We start from the raw sequence: 25,049 nt of genomic DNA, 5'->3' as shown, positions 1-25,049 counted from the left end.
ATATAATGTATTCATGCATTATATTTACAAAAACAATGTTATGATATAATACAACAAATACAATATAATATAACACAATACATTTATTGTTGGAATACCAAACCCCTAATTTGTCTAAGTAACAAGTTATTCTATATGTTCCTTTGACAAGTACTGACATTGCATTAAGTAAAATGAGTAAAGTAATAATGTAGTACTTTATCATGAAAATCCCCAACTCAAAAAGGAAAAAGATTACGACCTACATTTCTTTAGGATATAATTCAACTTCACTAAACTTTGCGCCTCAACAGTTTATAATTACAAACCTATGTAACCTAAAAAATTATAAATTCTAATTCTTAACGTAAATAATTAAGTAGATTGTCGATCCCACTTCAAATTATGACTTCAGATTACAACTCCTGCAATCCTAAGAACTAATTCTAATTCCTAAACATTAACACAAACCTCCCAATGTTTATGTTTCAAGTCTTCGTCCCAACTTGAAGACTATGCTCCTACTCTAGTTTATACCTCACTAAATCTAAAAAATATTAAAGATACAACTCGATAAAATATAATACAAACAAACTTGGCTAAAAGTAAATCTATGCATAAGGTTTTTCAATCTTGTTTCCTTGTGTTGGCTACACTTTAAATCTTCTGTTAAAACTTTCTCAAATATGAACTCCTCTATTTGACTATGTTCTGCTTGTAACTTTTTGTTTAAGTGCATAAAGTTATTTGTGAAAACCTAATGCCTTTTCCTTCTTTGAAGCAAAATTGGTCCTTCTAATGATCATTTTTTTCCTTTTGAGATTCTGTTTATGGCTTTGACTTGAAAATACTATCCATGTAGGAATTTTTATGAAAGAAAATTTTATGCAACTAGATTCTTGTCGTAAACACAGCTCATCTATTGTCTAATAACTTTTTATTTCGTGATTGATTTTCTATTAATTTCAATAAGACTTAATAACTTTTTATTTCGTGATTGATTTTCTATTAATTTCAATCAGACTCGAATTGATAAGAACATGTCGTACAAACCTTTCATCTTTTTCCTCATTTACCAATTATCAAAATCTTTCTTAATTTAACAAATATAAAACAATACATAACATTCATCCAAACAAAGTGTTAATAATCTTTCATCCATTCTCGATAGAGAAAAATGTGTTTTCCTCATAACCTACTTATAGAAAATTTAACAAAAGTAATAATTTAAAGTTTTCGTGCATAAGACAAAATTAGCATTAGTTGTTCTTTATCTTGTTTGTGATAGAGAACAAGTTGATGCTAATTTAGCTTGTTCCACTTATTAGATAATAAAAGTGAAAATTGCAAGTATCTAATTGAAAATATACTTACAATAAAATCAATTTTCGCATTTCTTTGTGAAATTATTTATTGCTATCATGAAAATATTTGATTTCTCCATTTTTATTGTACCATTAGTAACCTTACTAAAGTGATTTTAGTGTTGAAAAAATATTCTAATATCTTAAAAAAATTATTGTATCACCTCATTACTGTAATATTTACATAACTACCTTTTTGAAATCTCATTTAATGATTTTTTATTATTTTTGTTAGTTGCATTTGACATTATATTTAAATTTTATCCTATCTCCAGTAGAAGTCGAAAAAATAACAATTACAACTTAAAATTTTATCCATTAATGATATATAAAACCTGTAGTTATAAATTTTTAAAATAGTTTTAAATAATATATATTTAAAAATAATCAAAATAAATGATTTATTGCTGTCATGAAAATATTAGATTTCTCCATTTTTATTGTACCATTAGTAACCTTACTAAAGTGATTTTAGTGTTTGAAAAAATGATTCTAATATCTTTAAAAAAATTACTGTATCACCTCGTTACTGTAATTTTACATAACTCTACCTTTTTGAAATCTCATTTAATGAATTTTTATTATTTTTGTTAGTTGCATTTGACATTATATTTAAATTTTATCCTAATCATCCAGTAGAAGTAAAAAAAAATAACAATTACAACTTAAAATTTTATCCATTAATGATATATAAAACCTGTAGTTATAAATTTTTAAAATAGTTTTAAATAATATATATTTAAAAATAATCAAAATAAATGATTTATTGGAGTCCATTAAATTATGGTTCATAATTTACTAAATAAATAAATAAATCTTTTAAAAAAGAATTACGTGTTCACATTTCACAGAGAGGTCAGAAAAACAAATGAGCGGAAGCGAAGGTAGTTCCGGCGGCGGAGAACCGGCGACATCATCGACGGAGAAGAAGAAGAAAGAGAAAGCGAGAGTGAGTCGAACATCGCTAATTCTATGGCAGACTCACCAAAACGATAAGTCTGCCGTCCGGAAACTTCTAGAAGAAGATCCTACGCTTGTTCAAGCTAGGGATTACGATAACCGCACTCCACTTCACGTTGCCGCCCTTCATGGTTGGATCGATATCGCTAAATGCTTGATCGAGTATGGCGCCGACGTTAATTCTCAGGATCGATGGAGGAATACGGTACGATCACCCGCTTCACATTTGTATGAAAATTATGTTTTTTTGTGTTTGAAATGATGATGAGAAGTAAGAATTTTTTTTTTCGAAATGTTAGTTTGAAAAACTTTTGTTGGCTTAGGGTTTATAATTTGGGGTTGTTGCTGTGCATGAATGTTGATAAAGTTTCTATTCATTTGTCTCTGTTTAAGATTCTGAATCCAGTTTTTGATAAAGACTTCTATATAAAAAATGAATAGAAGTCCTTTAATTTATTTTTGAATTGAACTTTTTCATATTCCAAGTAAGAAAGAGAAGATGTTTGAGAGGTAATAAAAAATACAAAAGAATAAGAACACCTAAAAATAGAATCTCTTGCAGTCAAACACCTTTTCACCTAACTATCACAGACCAATACATGCTAATTCATCTTTCTCCTTCTTATTGTTTACTGTGTATCGTGTGGTCCATTGACGAGCCTTTCTGTGTAAGAATTTCATTCTTTTTGTTTTGATTACTGTGGTGTACGGGCTAGCTTTCATGATCTCAACTAATTTCATAAGATACCTGGCACCTTCCACCAGCAACAACAATAGATACCAGGTAACTCTATCCACCAAGACTAGGACAGTTAAAAAGAATCACCTAGTGTTTTTTGTCTCCACTGAGTTTTGAACCCGAGACCTAAGGGTTCTAATCACTTCCTTGACCTCGAAGCCACACCCTTGAGTGCATTTCATATTTCTTATTTTGGCTCCACCCATTTTAGTTTTAATTAATTACCTATTGAAGGTTTACTTGAACTGATCTTTTGCTTAATCCCTACCAGGCTTCAAAAATATGTTTTCACACTATAAAAAGACCAGTTCTTGTGCATAAGCCTCCATTTGGCTTCATTTATAGAAAATTTTGTTTTCACTATCTTCTAATGAAATGGCCTATGTTATATTTCGGGGATCGCCTATGTGCATTTGGTGATCACCTATACCAAGAGTCCCAGCATTAGGAGGTTCTAAGTGCCACTCTGTCCAAATCGAATAAACGGGTCAATTTCTTCAATTTTGGTTTACGATTTGGGTTATTTATCGTGGTTGATTTGTATAGACAAATTGATCAAATATTTTTAGTAATTTCTTTTCTAGATATTCGGAGATTAAAGATATTTAAGTTGTCCAAAAAAATTTTTTGTAGGGATAAAAATTTCATGTTAAAAAAATTAACTTGTATAAACCATCTAATATAGTTATATCCATATTTCAATTTCTATGTGGTGTTGCAGATATATAGTTGAGAAAGATTAAGAATTATAGCTTCAATCCAGTCATCTTCACATCGATAAAAGATCAAAATAACCTTTAATTTTTAAAAATTCTACATAATACTATGTGACATTTTAAATATAGTATCTATTGATATGAGATACGCACGCGACACTTGTATCAAAGAGATTAATACTTAGTGAAAGTGAAAGTTAAAAAGGTTAAGGATTAATTAAAATAAAAAGAAGCAATTTGAATTAATAACGAATAGAAGTATAAGAAGAATTATTGGGAAAAAAAGAGAGTTGAAGCTCTTCTTCGCGAATCACATCAACCAAAGGAAACCAAAAATAATAGTGTTGCACTTCAGGTTCGAACCCTCATCGCTTGGATGGTACATTGCATTGTTGCCACTAGCACCTTTTGTTATTCTGTTCTTCTGGGTGGCAGGTTATAAATATATACGATTTTTTATACATATGGACACCGTTCCATCGAGGCACTGGGTGTCGTGGCACCCCCAATCTTATACATAGATATGCCCCTGCCTATACCTAATGTTATAAGGAAAAGGCAATCATAAAGATCCCTTCCTCTTTATTTTTTCCATTAATAGAAAGTTCAAAGTGGTCGAATCTAATGAAGACAACCATAAATCGCAGAGTTAAATTGAGCATCTAAGATTCAAAGAAATAGAGAAAATTGGTTATAAAGTTGTTCTTGATGAAGAATTCAGAGAATTAGAGATCCGAGCGGTGAATAACAATAATGAAATAGTGGTATTGAGCTATGTGAGTTTTTGATAATGAGTGTTAAAAAATTTCATCCAGAATAATAAAATTTGATAATCAAGGTGAAGAATGTACTTAATCCAAGCTATTCAATTGAAGTATCAAAGCGTACAAAATGTGGAGAAAATTAGGTTAATAGAGTCGAAGAAGAGATATGTAATAAAATTTTTAATTTGAGCAATCTCAATTTGGGATAAACTATGTTTAATTATGGTAGGTGATCTATTGAACATGGTATTGTTTTAGACCATAATGATCTCATATTTTGTTGAATTGTTGGTTTCATATATTAATTGATGATATCATCAATATATTGATATGATGGCTATTAGATGTGGGGTTGGAAATTTGTTAGGCTTCAAAGGTATTATAGATGATCTAAAACAAGATTTAACTAAATAATTAATGAAGCTGGTTTTGGAGATTTCTTAGAGTTCGAAGAGCGATATTGGTGGTGTAGTTGCTCTCGTGGAGGTTATGCATTACATGTTACTTAGACAAATTGAACCAAAAAACAAGAATGAGCTTGATTTTTGGTCAGCAACAAACCTATTTGATTGGACTTACGAGCCAAAGTTTTTGAGTGAACCGCAAAGATCGTCGAGTAAGATAATCCATGGAAAAACATTTTGAAAGTGTTGAGCAATTTATAAATAGCAATACAAGAAAAAGATGCGAATAAACACAATTTATAGGCAAGATGCGCACACAAGATAACTACAATGACCAAACAAAGTAATAAGCTGTTAACACAAGGAGTAGTGTAACAATTAATTGTATTTTGGATCAGGCAAATTAGGCAGAGTTTAAACAAATTTTTACCTCATTTTTCTGATGTGCAACTCTTATTCCCATCCTTGTTCTTCGCCTTAATCGAAACACTCCAATGCCATCTCAAAATTCTAGTAATGACACTTGGACGCTCGGCTGGTCTCACACCAAGGGTTCTTCCCATACAAGTCAATTGTCTAAGATGCCATATCTTCAACCAGAAAGACAACAATCATTACCAAGTTCTCATAATTAGTAGCTAAAATTAAATAAGCGTGAAAAGAACAAGATACAAGTCTCCCAAATACATCTGATAAGCCATCTACTATGTATTTTACCAGGGTCCTCTCTGGTTCATCTCCCTTAGCAATCTTTACGACTCACTTTGCCTTGTAAGTCCAAACTGAATATACTTATTTCCAACCAAAAAATCGGAACTCGTCTTTTATTTCTTTTTCCGATTTGTCTTAGTAACAAATAATGATATAACCCTTCGTGAAAGCAACTGAACTTGTAATATTGCTCCTTCAACTCAAGAGAGTATTCAACATCAACGTCATTATTCATTTTAGTTAGATCCTGTTTTGAATCTATAACATTCTTGAGGACTTCTAACAAATTTCCATCACCTATCGACATATTACCATTATCTATAACATTCTTGAAATCAATAGTTCAATAATTTAGGAGGTCTTATGGTGTAAAACAATATTCTATTGATAAAAATACAAAATCTCTTAAAAACAAAAAAACAGATAGCCAACAATAATTAAAGATTGCTACCCTTCGGGGTGGCCCAGTGGTTTGGGCTTGGGACTTCCTGTTGGAGGTCTAAGTTCGAAACCCCTTGCCAGCAAAAGCAAGCTCGTGGCATCGGACTTGCCTAGTGTGTGCGGGTTATCTCTCCTATGTGGTTTGTGAGTTATTGCATAGGAACGGGGTAAACCCTGTGTGTATCCAAAGGGTAGTCGCTATGGGTTTCCCTTGTTATAAAAAAAATAATAATAAAAGATTGCTTATACTAAATTGAGATAGCTCAAACTAAATTATATTACATTTCTTCTTTGACCCTTACAACCTTACTCTCCTCCGCATTTTGTATTTCTTACTGCTCAAAGTCTGATTGGGCAGTTGGATTGCTAGATTAATATACATTTTTCTTTTCATGGTCAAATTTATCATAAGGACAAAAAAAAAATTAAAAACTCATTATCTTTTTCTTTAAAAAAAATAATGAACTTAACTCTTTTTGTCCTTATAATAAATTTGACAGTAAAAGGGGAAAATGAAGTGGTTGAGAATCATGAGGTATCGGGTTCAATCCCCATCGGAGACAAAAAACACTAGGTGATTCTTTTCATCTGTCCTATCCTTGGTGGACAAAGTTATTTGGTACCTTTTGTTGTTGGGAGGGGTAGGCATTTCGTGGAATTAGTCGAGGGACACGAAAGCTGGTCCGGGCATCACAGTCATCAAAAAAAAAACTCATAATCAAAACTCACATACCTCTATACAATTGTCTTGATTCTTATTGTTAGTCTTTGGAATCCTTGATTCTTTGATTTTCCATTCGTGAACAACATTTTTGTGATTCTTGGCTGTTTTTTTTTTTTTTTGGAGAAGGTATCATTTCATGGCTGTGTATTGGATTTTGCCATTTCGAGTTTCCCATCAATGGGAAGGATAAAGGATAAATATGCAATCTTTATGATCACCCTTTAATTATAGCATTGAATATAGGCTATTACCAAGTGTGCATAAGATATTCGTTAAAATATAGTAAAATATTTTTTGTTGTAAATGCAACTAAGCAGAAGAATAAAAATGATGGCTTGTGCGCAAGCCTGGATTTTTAAATTGTTAAACCAATTCTTAATGTCTAGTAGGGAGTTAAGCAAAAGATCAGCATAAATAAACCTTTAATCAAAACTAGAATGAGTGAAGTAGAAGAAAGATGACGTTCTTACCGGAAAAGGCTCATCAACGAACTACACGAACAAGTGAGAAATAAGAAAGATGAAGTGGCATGTATCTTTATTTTGGAGTGTGGAGAGAAAAAGCTCATGATTCTAAGAGATTCTAACATAGACGTTCTTGTTTTTTTGTATTTTCAATTCAGTCACTGAAAGTCACTAGTCAAACGTTCTCCTTCTCTTACTTGGAAAATTTGATAAAAAGAATAACTTAGAGGGTCAATCTCTAGCAGAAAGCTTCTGTTTTGTTTGTTGTTGCTGAAGATGATATAAACTTTCTGTAGTTCGTCATCCTATAATACAATGGAGCTATTAAAGGTTAGCTACAAGAATTTGAGTTTACTCAGGCATTTATTCAGTTCATGCCTACTGCTGCCCAATTATAGCAGCATAGAGGTTTAGATTCAATCTCTAACAGACTGCTGTATTTTGCTTTGATGTTGCTTAAGTAAAATAGGCTGTAGCTTGTCATCCTCCTATACAATGTTGCTGTCAAAGGTCATCTTACAACAAGTTGCTATGATCAGTCATTTCAGTCTCCAAAGTGTCTGATTTTTCTATGAGATTCATGTGCTATATGGGTTTAATAAAATGTTTTTTGATAAATAACTGATGGATATCTGAAAATTTTAGTATTTATAGGAACAGAAAATGTCTGACTTGGTTATTTGTCCTTTCACATCTCTGTTTGGGTTCTTTCTTGATCATGTACGGACAAAGCACAAACATGTAAATAATTTTCATGTTATTAGAAGGATAATAAAGAAAAGATCAAAATGCTTTGAAAAACTGGTTCCGAAATATATTTGTTAGGAAATAGAGGGAAAGCGGAATCAAAAGGGGATTTTCTTTTTTATTTTGTAGTGTGTAAATTAGAGCATAGAGGGGAACTATCGACCTCCCACATAGTTTTCTTTTGATATCTATTTTGCCAAAATTGTTCAGATAGGATAAGGTATTTACAGAACCTTTTCAATGTAAATTGTCAATAAGTTTGGACTTAACCCTAGGTAAGTTTATAAGCAGGATTGTTCTTAAGAAACATCATTGAGTGATGGCTAGTATGCGTACTTTGTACCATTAAACATTTCGAAAAAACTTTGGTGAGAGTTCTTGCTTTTTCCAATGATCTTTCTTTAAAGTTGAATTAGGATGCTAGAGCTGATAAGTTTTGACCTTACGAGTTTATTGGCTGTTGGAATTTTTATCGATGTCATCCAAAATTAACGAGTGGTATGGAAATATGGATATAAAAAAGCAAAACGGATGTCATTGATATTCCAAATATAGCAAACCTTTCTACCTCCTTTTTCAATTTCGATTAAAATTGTTTGCTGGGCTTATGACCGTAGAGAGAAAACATTCGCTCTGGGTTTGAATGAACTAACACCCCGAGTGTGCAATTTGACATTTTTGATGACAGACCTGAAACCTCCTGATCTTGTTCCACTGTCACATGTAGATGTGTTTGGTTAAATCATAAAACAAAATTGTTTTTCCTCCCAATGTACAGGAACATAACCACCACAATTTATTTTACTTTCAAAATGTTCTATAATTCAGTGGAAATTTATTTCTGTTTGGAAAAAAAGGAAGACCTTGGGTCTGGTTCAACCTTGAAAACTAGCTCATTAAGTAAGGATTTTCCAAATAGAAGAAACAATAAACAATTCCCTCAATTAACGTGAGAGACTTAATGCCCCCTACGCGCCTAGGACAAGACATTTGGTACTAGATAATATAGTATAGGGGCCTAATGTTGGGTAAACCAAAAATATGAATGGGTCCAGCCCTGATACCATGTTATGCAATATTAAGCATAAAAAGCTAATAATCCACCAATATGAGACTCGTAACACCCATACATGCCAAGGGATCGACATGTGGATACAATATAACTTATTGAGTAAACCAAGAACATAAATGGGTATGGTTAATACCTTGTGGAGAAATGGACCTTGGACCTAACTCAACTTCAAAAGCTAGCTAGCTCACGAGTGACAAAGTGAGGGTTGCTTAATACCATACAAGGAGATACCAATCCATTTCCTGAATCAGTGTGAGTTCTAAATTTACTTTTGGATGAATCAAATAATATTTATGTAAACTTCTCAAAAAGATATTATATTAATATGCTCCGTGTGACACAAAAATTACTAGTCTTGGTTGTTGAGTTTTGACAAAATTATTTCCATGATGCGAAACACATTGTTTGTTTGTGAGAAAAGTTAAACTTGATATTGCTTTGTTGTCCAGCTCCTTGATAGATTCAATTCCCTCCCCTAACCTCTCTGTTTTTGTGAGATATGTGTTTGTGTATATGTGGATGAATATATTGACCCTGATCTTTCTTGAAGTTGTTGGTCCTATAATAGATTCACTCTCTGGGTATGCTATTATTGATTACAGCCTTTAGCTGATGCAGAAGGAGCTAAGAAACATGGTATGATCGAGTTGTTGAAGTCATATGGTGGCCTATCTTATGTAAGTTCTTTGGCTTATCTTGTTCAGCTAAATTTGATAGATTTGATGTCTCATCAATATATATGCTATTTGGGAGTTCTATGATTTTTCAATACCTAAACTCTCAACTTGTGTTAGGGTCAGAGATACCTTTTTTTATGACCGTAGTGTCCGGGTCAGCTTTTCGTGCACCTAGACTAACTCCACGGGGTACCTGCTACCTCCCAGTAGCAACAGGTACCAGGTAACTCTGCCCACCAAGGCTAGGACATATGGGAAGAGCCACCTTGTGTTTTCTTGTCTCCACTGAGTTTCGAACATGAGATCTCAGGTTTCTCAACCACTTCGTTGACCACTAGGCCACACCCTTGGGTGCGGTCCGAGATGACATTTATCTGGCTGCTACCTCTATTCCCATCAAGGTCTAGGTGCTCATCTAACAAAAACTATATGAACTAATTAAACTTGTAATGATTCTTTTACATAGTTTTATTTGTTCTCCTAACTTCATGATTGATAATTTTCTGCGACACATGGTATATTCTGCATTATTTTACCTGTCATATTTTTAATGACCATAATAGGAAAGAAGGCTACATAATGCCCCAGCCATTAAGTATGTAGATGGGGCATGATATGCTGGATATTTGGATGTTTGTGAAAGAACACCAACAGTTAGGACACAAGTGATTTGTGAGACTTGGGTATCCTGGAAGCCGGATCCGAGTATCTGACAACACACAACAACATACCTAGTGTAATCCCACTTGTGGGGTTTGGGGAGGGTAGCATGTACTCATACAGACCTTACCCCAACCTTTATGAGGTAGAGAGATTGTTTCTGATATACACACACACACATATAAATATATATGCTAACCTACAAATGAAGGTCATCTCTACCCTTCCCAGACCTACTTTGTGGGACTACACTGTGTAAGTTGTTGGTTTGGTTTTGATATTACAACATGAAGTTAGTCGGCTAGCAATGTCCCCATTTTTCGTTTTCCTTAATTGCCCTTAATAGAATGTAATAACTTTATTAGTGAGAGGGGTCCTTGTCTTTTTACCAGAAAAGCTAAAAAATCTGCTTCTGTTCACTCCCACTCTCTTCCATCTCAATTTGGCCTCTCCCTTCTGTGTTTCTCTCTTTCTCATTGTGAATACAAGTATACAACCAACCAAACTTCTTCATGTAATTTTTCTGATTAGAAACCTTTTTTTCCTTGCATCATTATACTTTTTTGATTTATTTCTTTTACATTCTATTTATTGATGTTACTGATCTTTCTTGTAGACTTCTACACTTCTTTTGTTCCTAATTGCTGTGCTTCTTCTTTGTTTTCTTCGTCTTGTACTTGAGTTTGATGCACTTGAGTTCCACTTAGTGGATTTCACTTGGTTTGTTGTTGTTGTTTCTACTTCAATAGATTTAAGGTTTACTTTTTGAATCCCTCCCCCCCCCCCTCCCCTTTTCTGGGTTTGGTGATGAAATCAGTAGACAAATGTTTGTTGCTGTGACTTCACCATTGACGATGACAAGGAAAGCAAAAAAAAGAGGCAATGATGTTCTGGGTGATGCTGGGGTGAGAATAATGAATTTTTGGGGGATTTATAATTTGGTACTGCAATGGCAAAGGCCCCTATTTTTAATGAGTTGGCAAAATAGTAAGGACATTTTAGTGAAATGAAAATGGTGACAATATTAACCTACTACCTTCATGTAGTTGGTTAGCAAGACCCTATATATCATGCACATGTATGATCATTAGTCATATTTATCTCATGGTACGAAAGTGAAGGTTACTTGATGAGCCAGCGAATAAGTATATGCATGGTATGATATGCTGGATATTTGCTATGTTTATGAAAGAATACCCACATATAGGAAATAAGTGATTTGTTTTACTTGGATTACTTCGAAGCTGGATTTGACATTCATATGTGTGTGTGTGTCTGTGCACGTGCGTGCTTATTTTCTGTACATTATCTCATCTTCCAGCACTTTAAAGAATTCATCTCTTAATGTTGGAAATCGCTTTCCCATCCCCTCAAAACTGCGAACTCATTCTTTGACATCTGCGGATATGTTTTTCAGCTGGATATAATTATTTGTGGAAATGATGTAGGGGCAAGATGGAAGCCATTTTGAACCAAAGGCTGTTCCACCTCCTTTGCCAAAGAAGTGTGACTGGGAAATTGATCCTACTGAGCTGGATTTCTCTAACTCAGCAATTATTGGGAAGGTACTTGTTGTATTAATAGTGATTGTAAATAAACTTATTATAGGTTGAATCAAAGTCATATTGTTCGATTTCGTATAGCTTCCATCCGCCGAGTATCTTGTCAGTTAAAATAGTTATTTTCTCGTAATGATGGTTAATCTTATACAATTTATCGTGTCTCATTTAAATGACAATTTTTACCGATGTTATGCCTACTATATATCCATTTGTTCTTTTGTGAAGTTGTTTGTCCACAGAATATTGCAGCTGTATCTTATATTATGATGTATAAGCTAACTTCTTGCCGCCTAGTTGCTTCAAAATACTTTGTATATGATGAAGCTTTTGAATTCTGGAAAATTCTGAGAATTGTATGGAATATTATTTGGTGCTTTTTTCTGCCCTTTGGTTAAATATAGCAAATAGTGTTTTCCGGTTTTGAAGTATAGCGAGCATTTTATGTGTCCGTTAGGAACTTTTGCCTAAATAGGGAAAGACAGTACTTTTTTTGCTTGGGGCTGCATTCAAGGTGTTTTCTGTTTGTTGGATTCCCCGTTGTAACTGTGATTTTGATATCATCACCTCAGAACACACAGACACCAGGTTTATCTTCAGAATTGGTTGCCCAGTGCTGCCTCAACCATTTTCTTTCATTTCTATATTTGCTTTCTAGTTACTTACGTTGTTTCTGAGTCAAGTTTCTTCTAACTATGAGAATACGGTTCTATATATCTAATATTTATCATTGCTAATGAGAGCTAACATTGATAGGGGTCTTTTGGTGAAATAATAAAAGCTTGTTGGCGTGGAACACCTGTAGCTGTTAAACGCATTCTCCCAAACCTTTCAGATGATCAATTGGTGATGTAAGTATCTAGTGGATTTATCATTACAATGTTATGTTGGTGTTTTCTGGTATGAAGTCCATCTTGGTTGTTTGTGGAGGTTTTCAAGTCTTGTATTTTGGTTTGTTTCTGGGATTGGGATGGAGGCATATACATTTTTTTCCCATTATGTTTGATTTTTGAAGCTTTCTTAGTCAATTGATCAGAAAAGTAAAAAGATAGTAACAATTGGAACTTTCTGCACCTAGGACATTGGTGGCTTTTGCAAAAAGGTGTCATCATTAATGGTCAATGAATAATAGTGTTGCTTTGGAACAATGAGTTTATCCTAAATCTGTGATTTTCCATGAGGACTTCGAAATAAAGTGAGCAAGAGGTACTACATATGTTATTACCATAGGGTGTGAACCTTCTTAATCTGTGCAATGTTTTTCTCTATTAAGGTTAGCAGTTAACACAGATTCAGACCGCTGTAATTTTGTAGGCAATTAGACCCCCTTATAAAATTTATTGTTGGTACATGCTAATTCCTTTCTATTGGTACCTGATTTAATTCCTTTTTGGATTGAAACATAATATTGCTTTACTTTTGATACAGTCAGGATTTCAGACATGAGGTAAATTTGCTGGTGAAGCTTCGTCATCCAAATGTAGTGCAATTTCTTGGAGCTGTTACTGAGAAGAAGCCCTTGATGCTAATAACTGAATACTTGAGAGGGGTATGTGATTGTTCTTTCTTTCTGTAAAATGGATATTGAATTCTTCTCTCTAACTAGTGAAGTTTCATGCATTTATTGTGTTGTTAGGGTGACCTTCATCAGTACCTCAAGGGGAAAGGTGCTCTTAGTCCATCTACAGCAGTTAATTTTGCTTTGGATATAGCAAGGTAATCTTGATGAATTATAAAATTTCAGTGTTAATTTACTTGACCTCCAGATCATTCCAGCTTCCTATCTGCTTTTGTGACAGTCGTATATCTGATGCCTTGGTCTGTTGGTCACATGATGGACAGTTTGTTTTTGGTGCACCCATGAAGTTCCTGTAGGGATAGAAGATTGGGTGTTATTTATAGAAAACCATATCCTTTTGTAAGGTTTTCTACTTTTTGGTATACTCCTTATGGGTATTTCTTGCCCACTGTCAATAAAATTTGGTACTTGATAAAAAAAAATGATGGGTAATTTATTTTGGAAATTAATGCTGGCAATTGCCATATATCAATATACTCAATACTTACAAAAAATTTCATTCAGAAACTAACCTGACCAGAAACAATTTTTTGGTGCTTCTATCTTTTCTATGTTATAGCGTTCTGCTAGTATTTACATTTTTATTGGCGGATATTCAACTTTACTTTTTTTTGCAACTGTTAAGGAATCACGCAAGAGGTAGAAAAAATTGAATGTTTGGCAATTTAGCTTCTGTCTCCAAGCCTTGTTTATAGTTAGTTAGCTGGGCTTTTTACTTTGCTTTTACGGGGGAGGGGGCTGAAAATGCATGAAAAAAGAAGAGTCATTATCATGAGTAGCTCATTCTGACCTGATAAGGTTATCTGATGAAGTATCTTGTCATGCCATTTTATAAGGAAACTACTGTTGCCATCTTGCATTATACAAATCACTTTGCATTTCATATTTAGTTTGCTCACATAAGGCTATATGTTTATGTGGGCAGAGGCTTGGCTTATCTTCACAATGAACCAAATGTTGTAATCCACAGAGATTTGAAGCCCAGGTCCGTTAATCTTCTCTGCATGACTCTGTACTGTTATTGGTCGATCTATGCATTTTGTGTATGGAGAAACTCTTATTTGATGCTGATAACATGATGCTATTTTAGACTTTACGATCCATTAGCTATTGCGCTGAATATGGTAATGTTTCCAGGAATGTTCTCCTTGTCAACTCCAGTGCTGACCATTTGAAAGTTGGAGATTTTGGATTGAGCAAGCTAATAAGGGTTCAAAATTCCCATGATGTTTATAAAATGACTGGCGAGACTGGGAGCTGTGAGTGCAGTTGTTTTACCTCCTTTCATTCATTGACCTTTTTATCAATGGTGTTATTTTCTTCTAATATATTTCCATATGATCAACCCATAGACCGATATATGGCTCCTGAAGTTTTCAAACACCGGAAATATGACAAGAAGGTTGATGTCTTCTCTTTTGCAATGATCTTTTATGAGGTAATATTAATCCTTGCTGGCTTTCTAGCAGAATGGGAGAGCGAAATAGAACTTATAAATGAATAATGAACAATGGTGCAGATGCTAGAGGGTGATCCACCACTGTCGCACTATGAACCATATGAAGCAGCAAAATATGTGGCTGATGGACACAGGCCGATGTTCAGGGCAAAAGGTTGGACCCCAGAATTGAAAGAGTAAGTAAACATTGGAGATTGATTGATATGTTCATCATTCAAGTTTTTTTAGAGTTTGGAACTTGATACTTGACCTCTAATGCCAAAAAGGAAAAGGTTACCCAATTATACTTTGAATTCACCAGTCTTATGCAACGTTTTGAAAGGTGGTTTCTGGGCGCCAGGCGGGCTAAAACGCATTCAGAAAGGAGGCTGCAAGTATTTTGTGGGGGTGTAATTCCCAACTTTTTGGGCATTTGCTTGTTAAGTCCCAACCTTCCAGACGTTCATTGGGGCGTAAGCCCATAAAACTTCCCCAAATAGGGAACAATTTGCTTCAAGGGACAAGAAAGAAAAAATTGTTCTGATGACATCGGAAAAGAGGGTGGCATCCAAAAAATATGATGCATCACCTAGTCAGTCTATTGGCAACCACCTTTGTTGTTTAATTACTTCTAACGGTTTTAGCTCTAACTAGCATAGACATGTCTAAAGTTGATTGTTTTAGAATTACGTAGTGTTTGTAGATGTAGCATGTTAGACCTCACAACTCTTATGGAGTTTGAATTGGAACTTGATTCTGTTTTTGCTAACTTCAACCAATTCCATGCAGGTTGGTAGAGCAGTGCTGGGCTAAAGATGTGAACAAGAGACCTTCATTCTTAGAGATTCTAAAGACACTCGAAAAAATCAAACTAGGCTTACCTTCAGATAATCATTGGAACATCTTCACTTAAACGACAGGAATACAAGGACCAAACAGACCTTAAAATGACGTTTTCTGTGTACATGAATCTCCCTTTCTAACTGTCTCAAGAAAAAGAATTTCCCTTTCTAATGTGCTTGTATATATGATCAACCAGCTGCTGTCTGAAAGGACTTCTTCTGTAACTAATTCTTTATGTCCAATTCGATATTGTAGATAGAAACATGGTCCCTGGGTTCATTTTATTCTAATTGTTCTTCTCTTGGTAGCGTCACTGCGATTATGTTTTAACTGGATGTTTAGGGGACTATCGAACTTTCGTTTCTTATGACTGTTTATTTGATGTTTCTATAGCTTTTTACTGGAATCATCACAGGATATTTCATCTTGTTGATTCCAGCTAAAGAGGAATCGTTGATTGATTGATACTTGATTAATTAGTGGATTCACTTGGGCTCTACTAAGCTTTGGTGACAGACTGGAGAAACTACTCTCCACATAATTTTACATTCTTTTGTACAACATTTAATCTCATTTCTTATCCAAATATACCTCCAAGCTATCATAAATGCTACATCAATATCCTTCGTTATTCTTTTAGGTGGTGTATATCCTTACCTTCAATATTTTGGAATGCACATACCCCTAGAATAAACGTAGGGACATGTATCATAATCTTAATGATCTATCCTAATTTAATTTAATTTTTACCCACAACCAAAATCAAAAGAGGAAGTTACAGCAAGACAATCAAAACTCTCAACTTCCTCTTTTCTTAAACATTTTCAGAAGAAGAAGAGGAATTTTTTTTTCCAGAAATCTGCATGATTTCTTGTTCTTCATCTTCTTCAACAAAACTCCTTTATAGAATTTTTCGATTTATTTGGCTGAAATCACATACAAAGATTTGATTTTGAATGTATGAGATTGGAATAACATGAGGGAACTCAAATTTCTTAATTCAATTCCACCAAGTCTCAATCTCTCCACACAATTAATCCATCAGAAAAAAGCTTCTAACTTTCCATACATTTTGGTATAGCATATCCAGTTTTTTATGCCTCTAGGAACACAAACCCACATGATTGGGCAGATACTAAAGAATGAAGCAGGCTACAAGTTATTTTGTGCTGATTAATTTAGTAAAACACACCTCTAAATTAGCTCTAATTAAAACTTTCTTGTGGACTGTATCAAATGAATAGGGGTCAAGTAGTATGAATTAGGGGTACTCTTTAGGACTCTCTAAGAGTGCGTAGTTTTCTTAAGGGTACCACCCAAACTGAATACACCACTTATTTTGAAACGGTAAGCGATTTTTAGAACAAAATACTCCCTCCGTCCATTTCTATTTGCCATATTCGTTTTTCAAAAGTCAATTTGACTTATTTTCAAAATCAAAATTAAATTACATTAATTTAATTTTTTAATTAAAAAATTTAGATATTCAAAAACTATATGAAAATACTATACATTGCAACTTTCTACATGTCAATGTGATGGAAAAAAATATATTTTAATATAATCAAAGTTTATAGTTTGACTCTAAAAATGAAAAATATGACAACTAATAGTGGACGGAGGGAGTACCAAACATCCAATAATAGTACTACAGGGATTGTGTTGACAAGACCAAAAAAATAGTGCACTTCATTTCTTGTGGTTGGGGGAGAGGGCCACTAGTAATAAAACTATAGGGTTTTCATTGACAAATAAATAGTCTAAAAATATTACACATTTTGAGTCAATTTTCGACTAAGTTGTGTATGCCAAAAAAAAATTGTACAGCAGAGAAACTGTGAATTTTGAAATCAGAATAATTTATATAAGCTTCTTCTTTTCAAAGAAAGTCTTCAAGTGCCACATTTGCAAACCTGCCACAGACAAGCATATAAGAATTGATAGACCAGTCATCCAAGCCAATTTATAGCTGGTATCTCTGTTCAGTTCTTGCATTTCTTCTTCCCTGTGACACGTCAACGTATTGAAACTCATTAAATAATAACAGTGTTGATGATTCATGAGTTTTGGATGAATAACAAATAGGTGAGATTTTAACACACCTTTCTCGGAGATAAAACATCTCATCGTGGACGCCTTGAACAATCTCAAGCATATGCTTTAGTTCTAATTCCATTGCCTAGTAAGAGCAGAGATGAAAAGTCATTACGTATGTCTAAATCAACTTCAGGAAATGCAGTCATCAAAAACTACATGTAACAAGATTGATGTGCCTCGACTCAAATTTTGGAATATGACAAATTACAATTCTGCCAGCAATTTTTGATAATAGAGGATTAACGTAACTAAAAGCAAGAAAACCGACATAACAAGCTTTAAGAGATGATCACGTGCACGACTTCACTTGAGTTTTCATTTGTAGTTGTTCGGGAAAGATGGATGGAATGAAGTTCTCAACATAATCAATCGTAAAAAGGTTGAAGAAAGTAACAAAAGAATGCTTTTAGTGAATGATGGCACTTCACCTGAAACACATAGATAACCTTATGCACTAGTATTGCTAACTGAAAAATCAATAGATTTCAGAACCTTGTGTTTGAGGAGCTTAAAATTTTTTTCAATTACTCCACCAGCCGGTAGAAAGCTCACAATTCAGGAGTTAACTGCACACTGAGCCATAGAACTCTAAGCAAAACGATATAGTCTTGTTGTGCATGATAAAACAGTTAGGTACCTAGTGATACGCAAGGAATAGCTTAGCCAAGAGGGCCCTGCATATCTAACCAAGATTGTGGAAGTTCGAGTCAGCAAGAGAAAAGAGTTGGAAGAAGGTGTTGGATCTTGAATGGGATGTTTAGAGGGATGTCGTTTGCCATATGAACCAAAAAAAACAAAAGAAAAGAACAATGTACCTAGTTAATAATTCAATTTGAGAACAACGATGTTCCTTTTCTTTTGTTTCTATTTGATGTTAATGAGTTATTTTAAGAAAGCCTAGTCTTAATCAATGGAGTATGCTTGGAGTACTTCTTCAATGATGCATAAGAGTTTAGAGTTGCTTGATGAAAGCATGAGTGTTGTTGCTTGATGAAAGGTTGATGCAAAAGTTGCAAACTGTAGTTGTTTTCCTAAAATACTTTATCCTACGCACTAAAGGACCAAATAACCCCCTTAAAGACACCAAACTCTTTTAGACAATCCACTCTACGTTATACACTGCATTACAAATGAAGTACAATTTCTTTTATTTTAAGAAAATACCAATTCTGAGTTTCTTCTGATATTTGGTCTTAAAAACTCAAAGAATGCTAACTACAAAGAATGAGTGAAATGCTAAGAATTTTTATCTCAAGTATGCTTCAAGCAAGGAATGGATCAGGGGTTTCAAAGTGAATTTTAAGCCTGCTCTGCTGACAGTATGCAAATTCCCCACCTCCAATATACTGATGATACATTGATTTTTTGTGAAACTGAAAAGGAACAAGTCAGAATGCTAAAGGTTATCTTATTCTATTTGAAAAAGTTTTTGGGCTACACAAATTGGGGAAAGATTTTAAGTAAGAAATGACTGAAGGTGTCCTTTCACAGTGATGCAGGAACAATCCATAAGCCCCTAAAAACAATTTTTTCCTAATATTTACAACCTGTATCAACAACAGAAGGGCTAATGTGGGAGAGCCATGGACAGAACAAGGGTGGAACCTCACTTTTAGGAGATTATTGAATGATTGGGAACAGGAAAACATCACTGCTTTCTTTAATTCAGTGGTACAGCGTAATGGGACTTCCTCAAAAGAAGACAACATGCTTTAGAGTTTAGACAAGAGGCAACAAAGGGAAATTCTCAATGAGTCAGCTTATAGGATACAACAACAACATACCAAGTGTATCCCACAGGTGGGGTTTGGGGAGAGTAGTGTGTATGCAAACCTTATTCCTACCTTGGGAGGTAGATAGAGAGGTTGTTCCCTGACAATCAAAATAACAATTAGGTTGGTTGTTGGCTGTGGAAGCTGATATGGAAAGTGAATGCCTTACAAAGTATGCTGCTTTGCTTCGTTTAGTTACTGGTTAAGAAGTCAATCCTAACATAGGAGAATCTATCTAGAAGGGTTTATCAACTATGCTCAAGATGCTATCTTTGTGGCAGCAAGCAAAGACAATCCACCATCTCTTTTTACACTACAAATGGGCTGACAAACTGTGTAAAATTTTGCTCAACCTCAGGGGCATCGGATGGGCTATGCCAGAGACTATCTATAGTCAGCTAGGATAGGGAAGACAAAGAGAAATGGAGGATTATCCCAGCTTGCATCCGGTGGACAATATGGAAAGAAAGAAATCAGAGATGCTTTGTAGATAAAGGAAGCTCCATCCAGAAGTTTAAAATGAATTGTCTAGTCCTGCTTTATTTTTGGTGTAAACAAGAACATATAGCAGAGACAAAATATTTTTGATACTTTAGATTACATTTAGAGAGGTATCAGGAACCATCTTGTAACTTTGGGCTTGACCACACAACTTGTGCAGTCTATTTATAGAACTTGTTATCATTATCAGAATAATTGGAAATTTTCCAAGAACAAGAAAGTACTTCGCGTTTTGAAGAATACACTTCACATACTGAGATGAACTAAATTAAGCAACAGCCCATGGACAGTGATGTCTTTGAAACTTCAATTGAGTTTATTAAGAAATTAGAACAGGCAACCCCCGTTTTGTTTTCTAATAAGTAAATGGTCAACGAGGTGACATGGTCTAATCTAAGTATATCTCTTTGACGGAAGAATACAGCTATTAAAATAACAATTGTTAGGTCACCAACTATCTCTAGGTGATGATCTCTATATTTTTAACTCATTTCCTCTTTCTTGTGAAAAAGTTTTAATTACTCCCCAAAAGAATGACACATTTCAATATTCTTAGTAACAATTCAACTTAAAACCTCCATTTTAACCTTAATGAGATGATTTATAGCCACACAATATCTATGGCTTGTTTTAGACCACAAAATTCAAGCCTTTCATTCTTAAAATCCGTGCCCAATCAAAACCATCACATAAACTGGGATGGAGAAGTAATAAACCTTTGGTCAATTACATTCTTGATATCTACGTTGTACAGTTCTGTAAAGTATATTTTAAGACTATTTTCTGTTGGCAGAGAAGAAAATTAGCGACAATGCACCACATAGATATCGCCCATCTGCCTCACAACGTCACTAGCAGTAGTATTTTCAGGGATGTGGCAGAGTATGATTCGTCCAGGTATTAATCCAATGTCAATGAAATTAACCAACCCATATGAATTGCTTCGACTCACCCATATAATTAAATCTGAATATCCGATTATGAACCCCCACCCTGATTCCTTTCTATTCCTCCAATATAATTGTCTTTCAACTAGGATTCTGCAATCAGTTAAGAAAATGAATGTTTGGCCCTTCTCCATGAAAAGAATCACACATTTTTAACAGCACAAAACAGTCCCCGAATCTGATACCTTACTGATCAAAGAAGAAAGGACCCAGACCTTCTAACCCAATCATTTCGTTCTTTTCTTCTTTGAAAATTTGGGCTCTCAAAAGGTTGAAAGTATCCAAGGATCAAGTGCGTTAAAAGACGCAATCCTAACCGTTTCTCAAACTAAACAAGATGCTTCTATCAAACAAGACAACATTAAAAGTTCAGGAAGATTTAGAAGTTTTCACTTAACAGTCTATTCAACATTATGAATTATATCATGCATGCAACACTATATGCTATAAAATAGTCATTAATTTTCTCAAAACCAGAAGGAGGCACACACATTTCAAGAAAACTAAATTTTACATGAAGACATGCCACAGGGGTCAACAGATGTCAATTTTTTGCCAACATTTATCTAGACAAAATAGATAGACAGATCCTGAAAAATATGAATTGAGCTACACAGGTACGCATATTAAAAGAAAAATAAGTGCTTACCTCAACAGAAGCTTTCTTGGCAACATTTGTCCAATCTTTAGCTGCAACGCCACTTTTCCAGTCAAAATCAATAGTCAACTTAACCGGAGGCTTGTGAACAGCAGCAGTAAAGCAAGTGTGATAGTCTGCACCTTCGGCAGTCTCAAAAGAAAAATGCCCCTCATGAACATTCTCCGCGTAGTGATGGGTATGGCTATTCCCTTGTGCAGACGTTACCTAAAGCACAAAACACCAGAAGAAATCCAGATAATCAAAGATATATCGGAGAACAAGGGCAAATTTTCAAACTTGGAGCATATGAAACCATCAGACCAACTGCGCCAGGACTAATAATACATTATTGGCATAAGATGGATCTGAATTCAGCCGAACTAATACAGGATTCATATGGCAGATCCAAACTAACTTGGGATTGAAGCATAGTTAACAGATTGATCAAATAACTAAAGTATCAACATTCCTCTGTTGATACATTACAAATACAAAAAACAAAAAACCAAACAGAACTTAATCAACCAGGTTAAAGATTTTGGCAGTTGACTCCAGAATATTTGTCCAACCATAATATCCAAATGAAGCTTAACAAAACCTACCATATCCCCATCAATGCATCTATCACCCAAAGGTATAAACTTGTACTAGTCTAAAAATAAGATTCTTATATCAAGAACTACACAAAAAAAAGAAACACTTAAAATCTCTTATATTGTTTTATAATCTTTAATCTAATAATACTATTATCATTTTCCAAACCCTATATTTATGTAACTTAAAACCTAATAAATTAAAAACACAAAAATTCAGAAACCCATCAGCTTCAAATCCGGGTTCTGGCGTACGATCACCATAAAAAGAACTAGTTTTTTCCACTGACGTATAAAGCTTCAATTAAGTAAACCCAGTTGCTGATTTGAAAAATAAACATAAACCCATTTGTAACCTAGCTCATATAAATCTGCGCAAAACAAAAAAAAAGTGTCTTTACCCTGACGGTGACTTTGTGTGTATCAGGCAAAGGATAACCTTCATTTGTATTAACGATGTGATACTTGCCTACAGTCATGGAATGACCCTTGATTTCTTCAGCTATGCATTTTGTATGACCAGATTCAAGTTCAAATCTTAGAGATTCAATTTGGGTCAAAAAAATTCCCAAAATTACAAGAAGAAATAGGGTTTTACTTCTCCAAATCATCATTTTCCTGTTAAATTGAACCAAAACAAGAACAAAGGACAAAATTTAGAGAAAAAATTTTGCTAGATTGAAGGAGAAGTTGAAGTTGAAAGAGGGCTTTGTTTTAGGGATGAAGACAGGAGGAAGACATATAGAAGAAAGTCAAAATAGTGGGATTTTGTATTTCTATGATCTAAACTTCCCAATTTTCAATTTTTCCACTTTTTAATAGAGTTGAATCTTATTTAATTAAGAAGTGGTAATAACATGATGTGACTACAACTACTTTTATTTTATTCAATATGCATATACTAGAGGATGATGATTTAGTAATTAATAAAAGTAATTATAATTAGATTAATTTAAATAAAATTTGTTGAATTATAATTTAAATAATATTTGTTAAATTATAATTAAATTGATTCGAATAGGATTTGTTATAGTTCTATAATTTCGAGTGCAGGCTAACGACTTGATGAGTTCTAGTTTTCATGAAGGGTTCGAATTTCAACAGTTCATATAAAAAAAACAGTTTTTTCATGTTTCATACTTAATATTAATTACTTATTTCTCAAATTATTTTTCAAAACTTAATAATAAACATCAATTATTACAAATAGTGTGGTAATTAAATATTCATGCTAATTATTTTTTTTTAATAAATATGTTAAATTCAAATATGATAAGTAAAAGTAAAAAAAAAAGTATTACAAAATTTTAAAAGTAAATTAGTAAAAGTATTTTTTTTACTTATGAATTAAAACAAATAATATGAAAGAATAGAACCATGCATTGTGCATAAACAATTTGGTGGTCCTCCTAATATAATGCATGTGGGATAAACAAAAAAAATATACTAAATACTAATCATGAAATGAAAAAATATTATCTAAAAATAAAAAATAATAACAAGCACAAAAATACTAACAACTAATCATGAAATGATAAAACATCACCTAAAAATAAAAAATAATACCAAGCACACATGTTGATACCACAAAGTTAACTCACTCTTTCATAATAGTAGAAATAGAATAATAAGAAGAAAAAATACTATATGCAGTATACTTTATTATTAGTAAAATGGTATGTCTAAGTGATCAGGTCGCGGGTCCTTGTCGTTGTACGCTCAAAACTCCTTTTATACGAATCTTAGTTGTTGTGTTAAATTTTCACGTTACGAAAGTTTAATTTCTTACCTAATAATCTCTCTCACGTTAAAGCTACAAAAGGATAAAAATATCGTCAATACTAAGGTTTAATTGGTTTACGTGTTATTAGCAAAACATTAACATTCTTATTTACTTTTTTTCTCGAGTCTTGTATTGTTTTTCAAGTACTATTCCACTTACAAGAAGTCTTTATCAAAAGACGTCATTGGATTCAAGTAATTCAGGCTATATTTGTTGATATTTTTATTTAATTACTTTTGATATATACTATATTCTCAAGTCTTGTATTGTTTTTCAAATACTAATCTAATTAGGAGAAGTCTTTATCAAAAGACCTCATTGGATTCAAGTTATCTAGGATATATTTATTGATATTCTTATTTAATTACTTTTGATATATTACTATATTATTATTCATTGGTTCATTCTATTGTAAAATAGATCAACTCAATTCATATGTCTTTAAAATCATGTAATAAATTCAATTGTACTTAAATAAAGACAATCAGATTGACACCCATCTAAGGCTAAGGCGATTGTGATATTATTTTAATTCTACTTATTCTTTGCTAACAATTCTATATTTGTGAAATTAAAGGGTCGATCGATATAATGGATGACACTAGAAAATATTGAGCAAATCAATGGCATTTTGGGATATTGTCACGACCCAAAACGAGCCGCGAGTGGCACCCACATTTATCCTCTTATGTGAGCGAACCAACCAACCTAAACCCCAGTCATTTACCCATAATGAACAAAATATAATGCGGAAGACTCAAAATATCATTAATATAACCAATAAATAACTTCTAAAATTTAATACTTATTATTCCCAAAATCTGAAAGTCATCACCACAAGAACATCTATCCTCATATTACTAAATCTAAGAGTA

At 33.5% G+C, this 25,049-nt stretch overlaps 2 protein-coding genes across 2 annotated transcripts; one reads left to right on the top strand and one right to left on the bottom strand.

Annotated features, from left to right (window-relative positions):
- Positions 1-2,173: 2,173 nt before the first annotated feature.
- On the top strand, positions 2,174-16,229 carry LOC107009053 (integrin-linked protein kinase 1-like). Its single transcript, XM_015208317.2, has 11 exons — positions 2,174-2,508; positions 9,688-9,762; positions 11,871-11,987; positions 12,738-12,832; positions 13,410-13,530; positions 13,618-13,697; positions 14,486-14,545; positions 14,698-14,819; positions 14,913-14,998; positions 15,080-15,195; positions 15,788-16,229. The coding sequence occupies exons 1-11, from the start codon at positions 2,212-2,214 to the stop codon at positions 15,909-15,911; spliced, it is 1,293 nt and encodes a 430-aa protein (XP_015063803.1). The 5' UTR covers positions 2,174-2,211; the 3' UTR covers positions 15,912-16,229.
- A 1,331-nt stretch (positions 16,230-17,560) lies between these two features.
- LOC107009724 (transmembrane emp24 domain-containing protein p24delta9) lies at positions 17,561-23,180 on the bottom strand. The gene is made up of 4 exons (XM_015209079.2): positions 22,793-23,180; positions 21,808-22,023; positions 17,944-18,020; positions 17,561-17,846 (listed from the first exon to the last, which is right to left on the bottom strand). Exons 1-4 carry the CDS (start codon positions 23,003-23,005, stop codon positions 17,702-17,704), a joined length of 651 nt encoding a protein of 216 aa, XP_015064565.1. The 5' UTR covers positions 23,006-23,180; the 3' UTR covers positions 17,561-17,701.
- Between the last annotated feature and the right edge of the window lie 1,869 nt (positions 23,181-25,049).

This window comes from Solanum pennellii, chromosome 1, assembly GCF_001406875.1.
Source record: "Solanum pennellii chromosome 1, SPENNV200".
NCBI lineage: Eukaryota > Viridiplantae > Streptophyta > Magnoliopsida > Solanales > Solanaceae > Solanum > Solanum pennellii.
The sequence above is the reverse complement of the archived record's forward strand: the minus strand, read 5'-3'. Positions and strand labels throughout refer to the sequence as shown.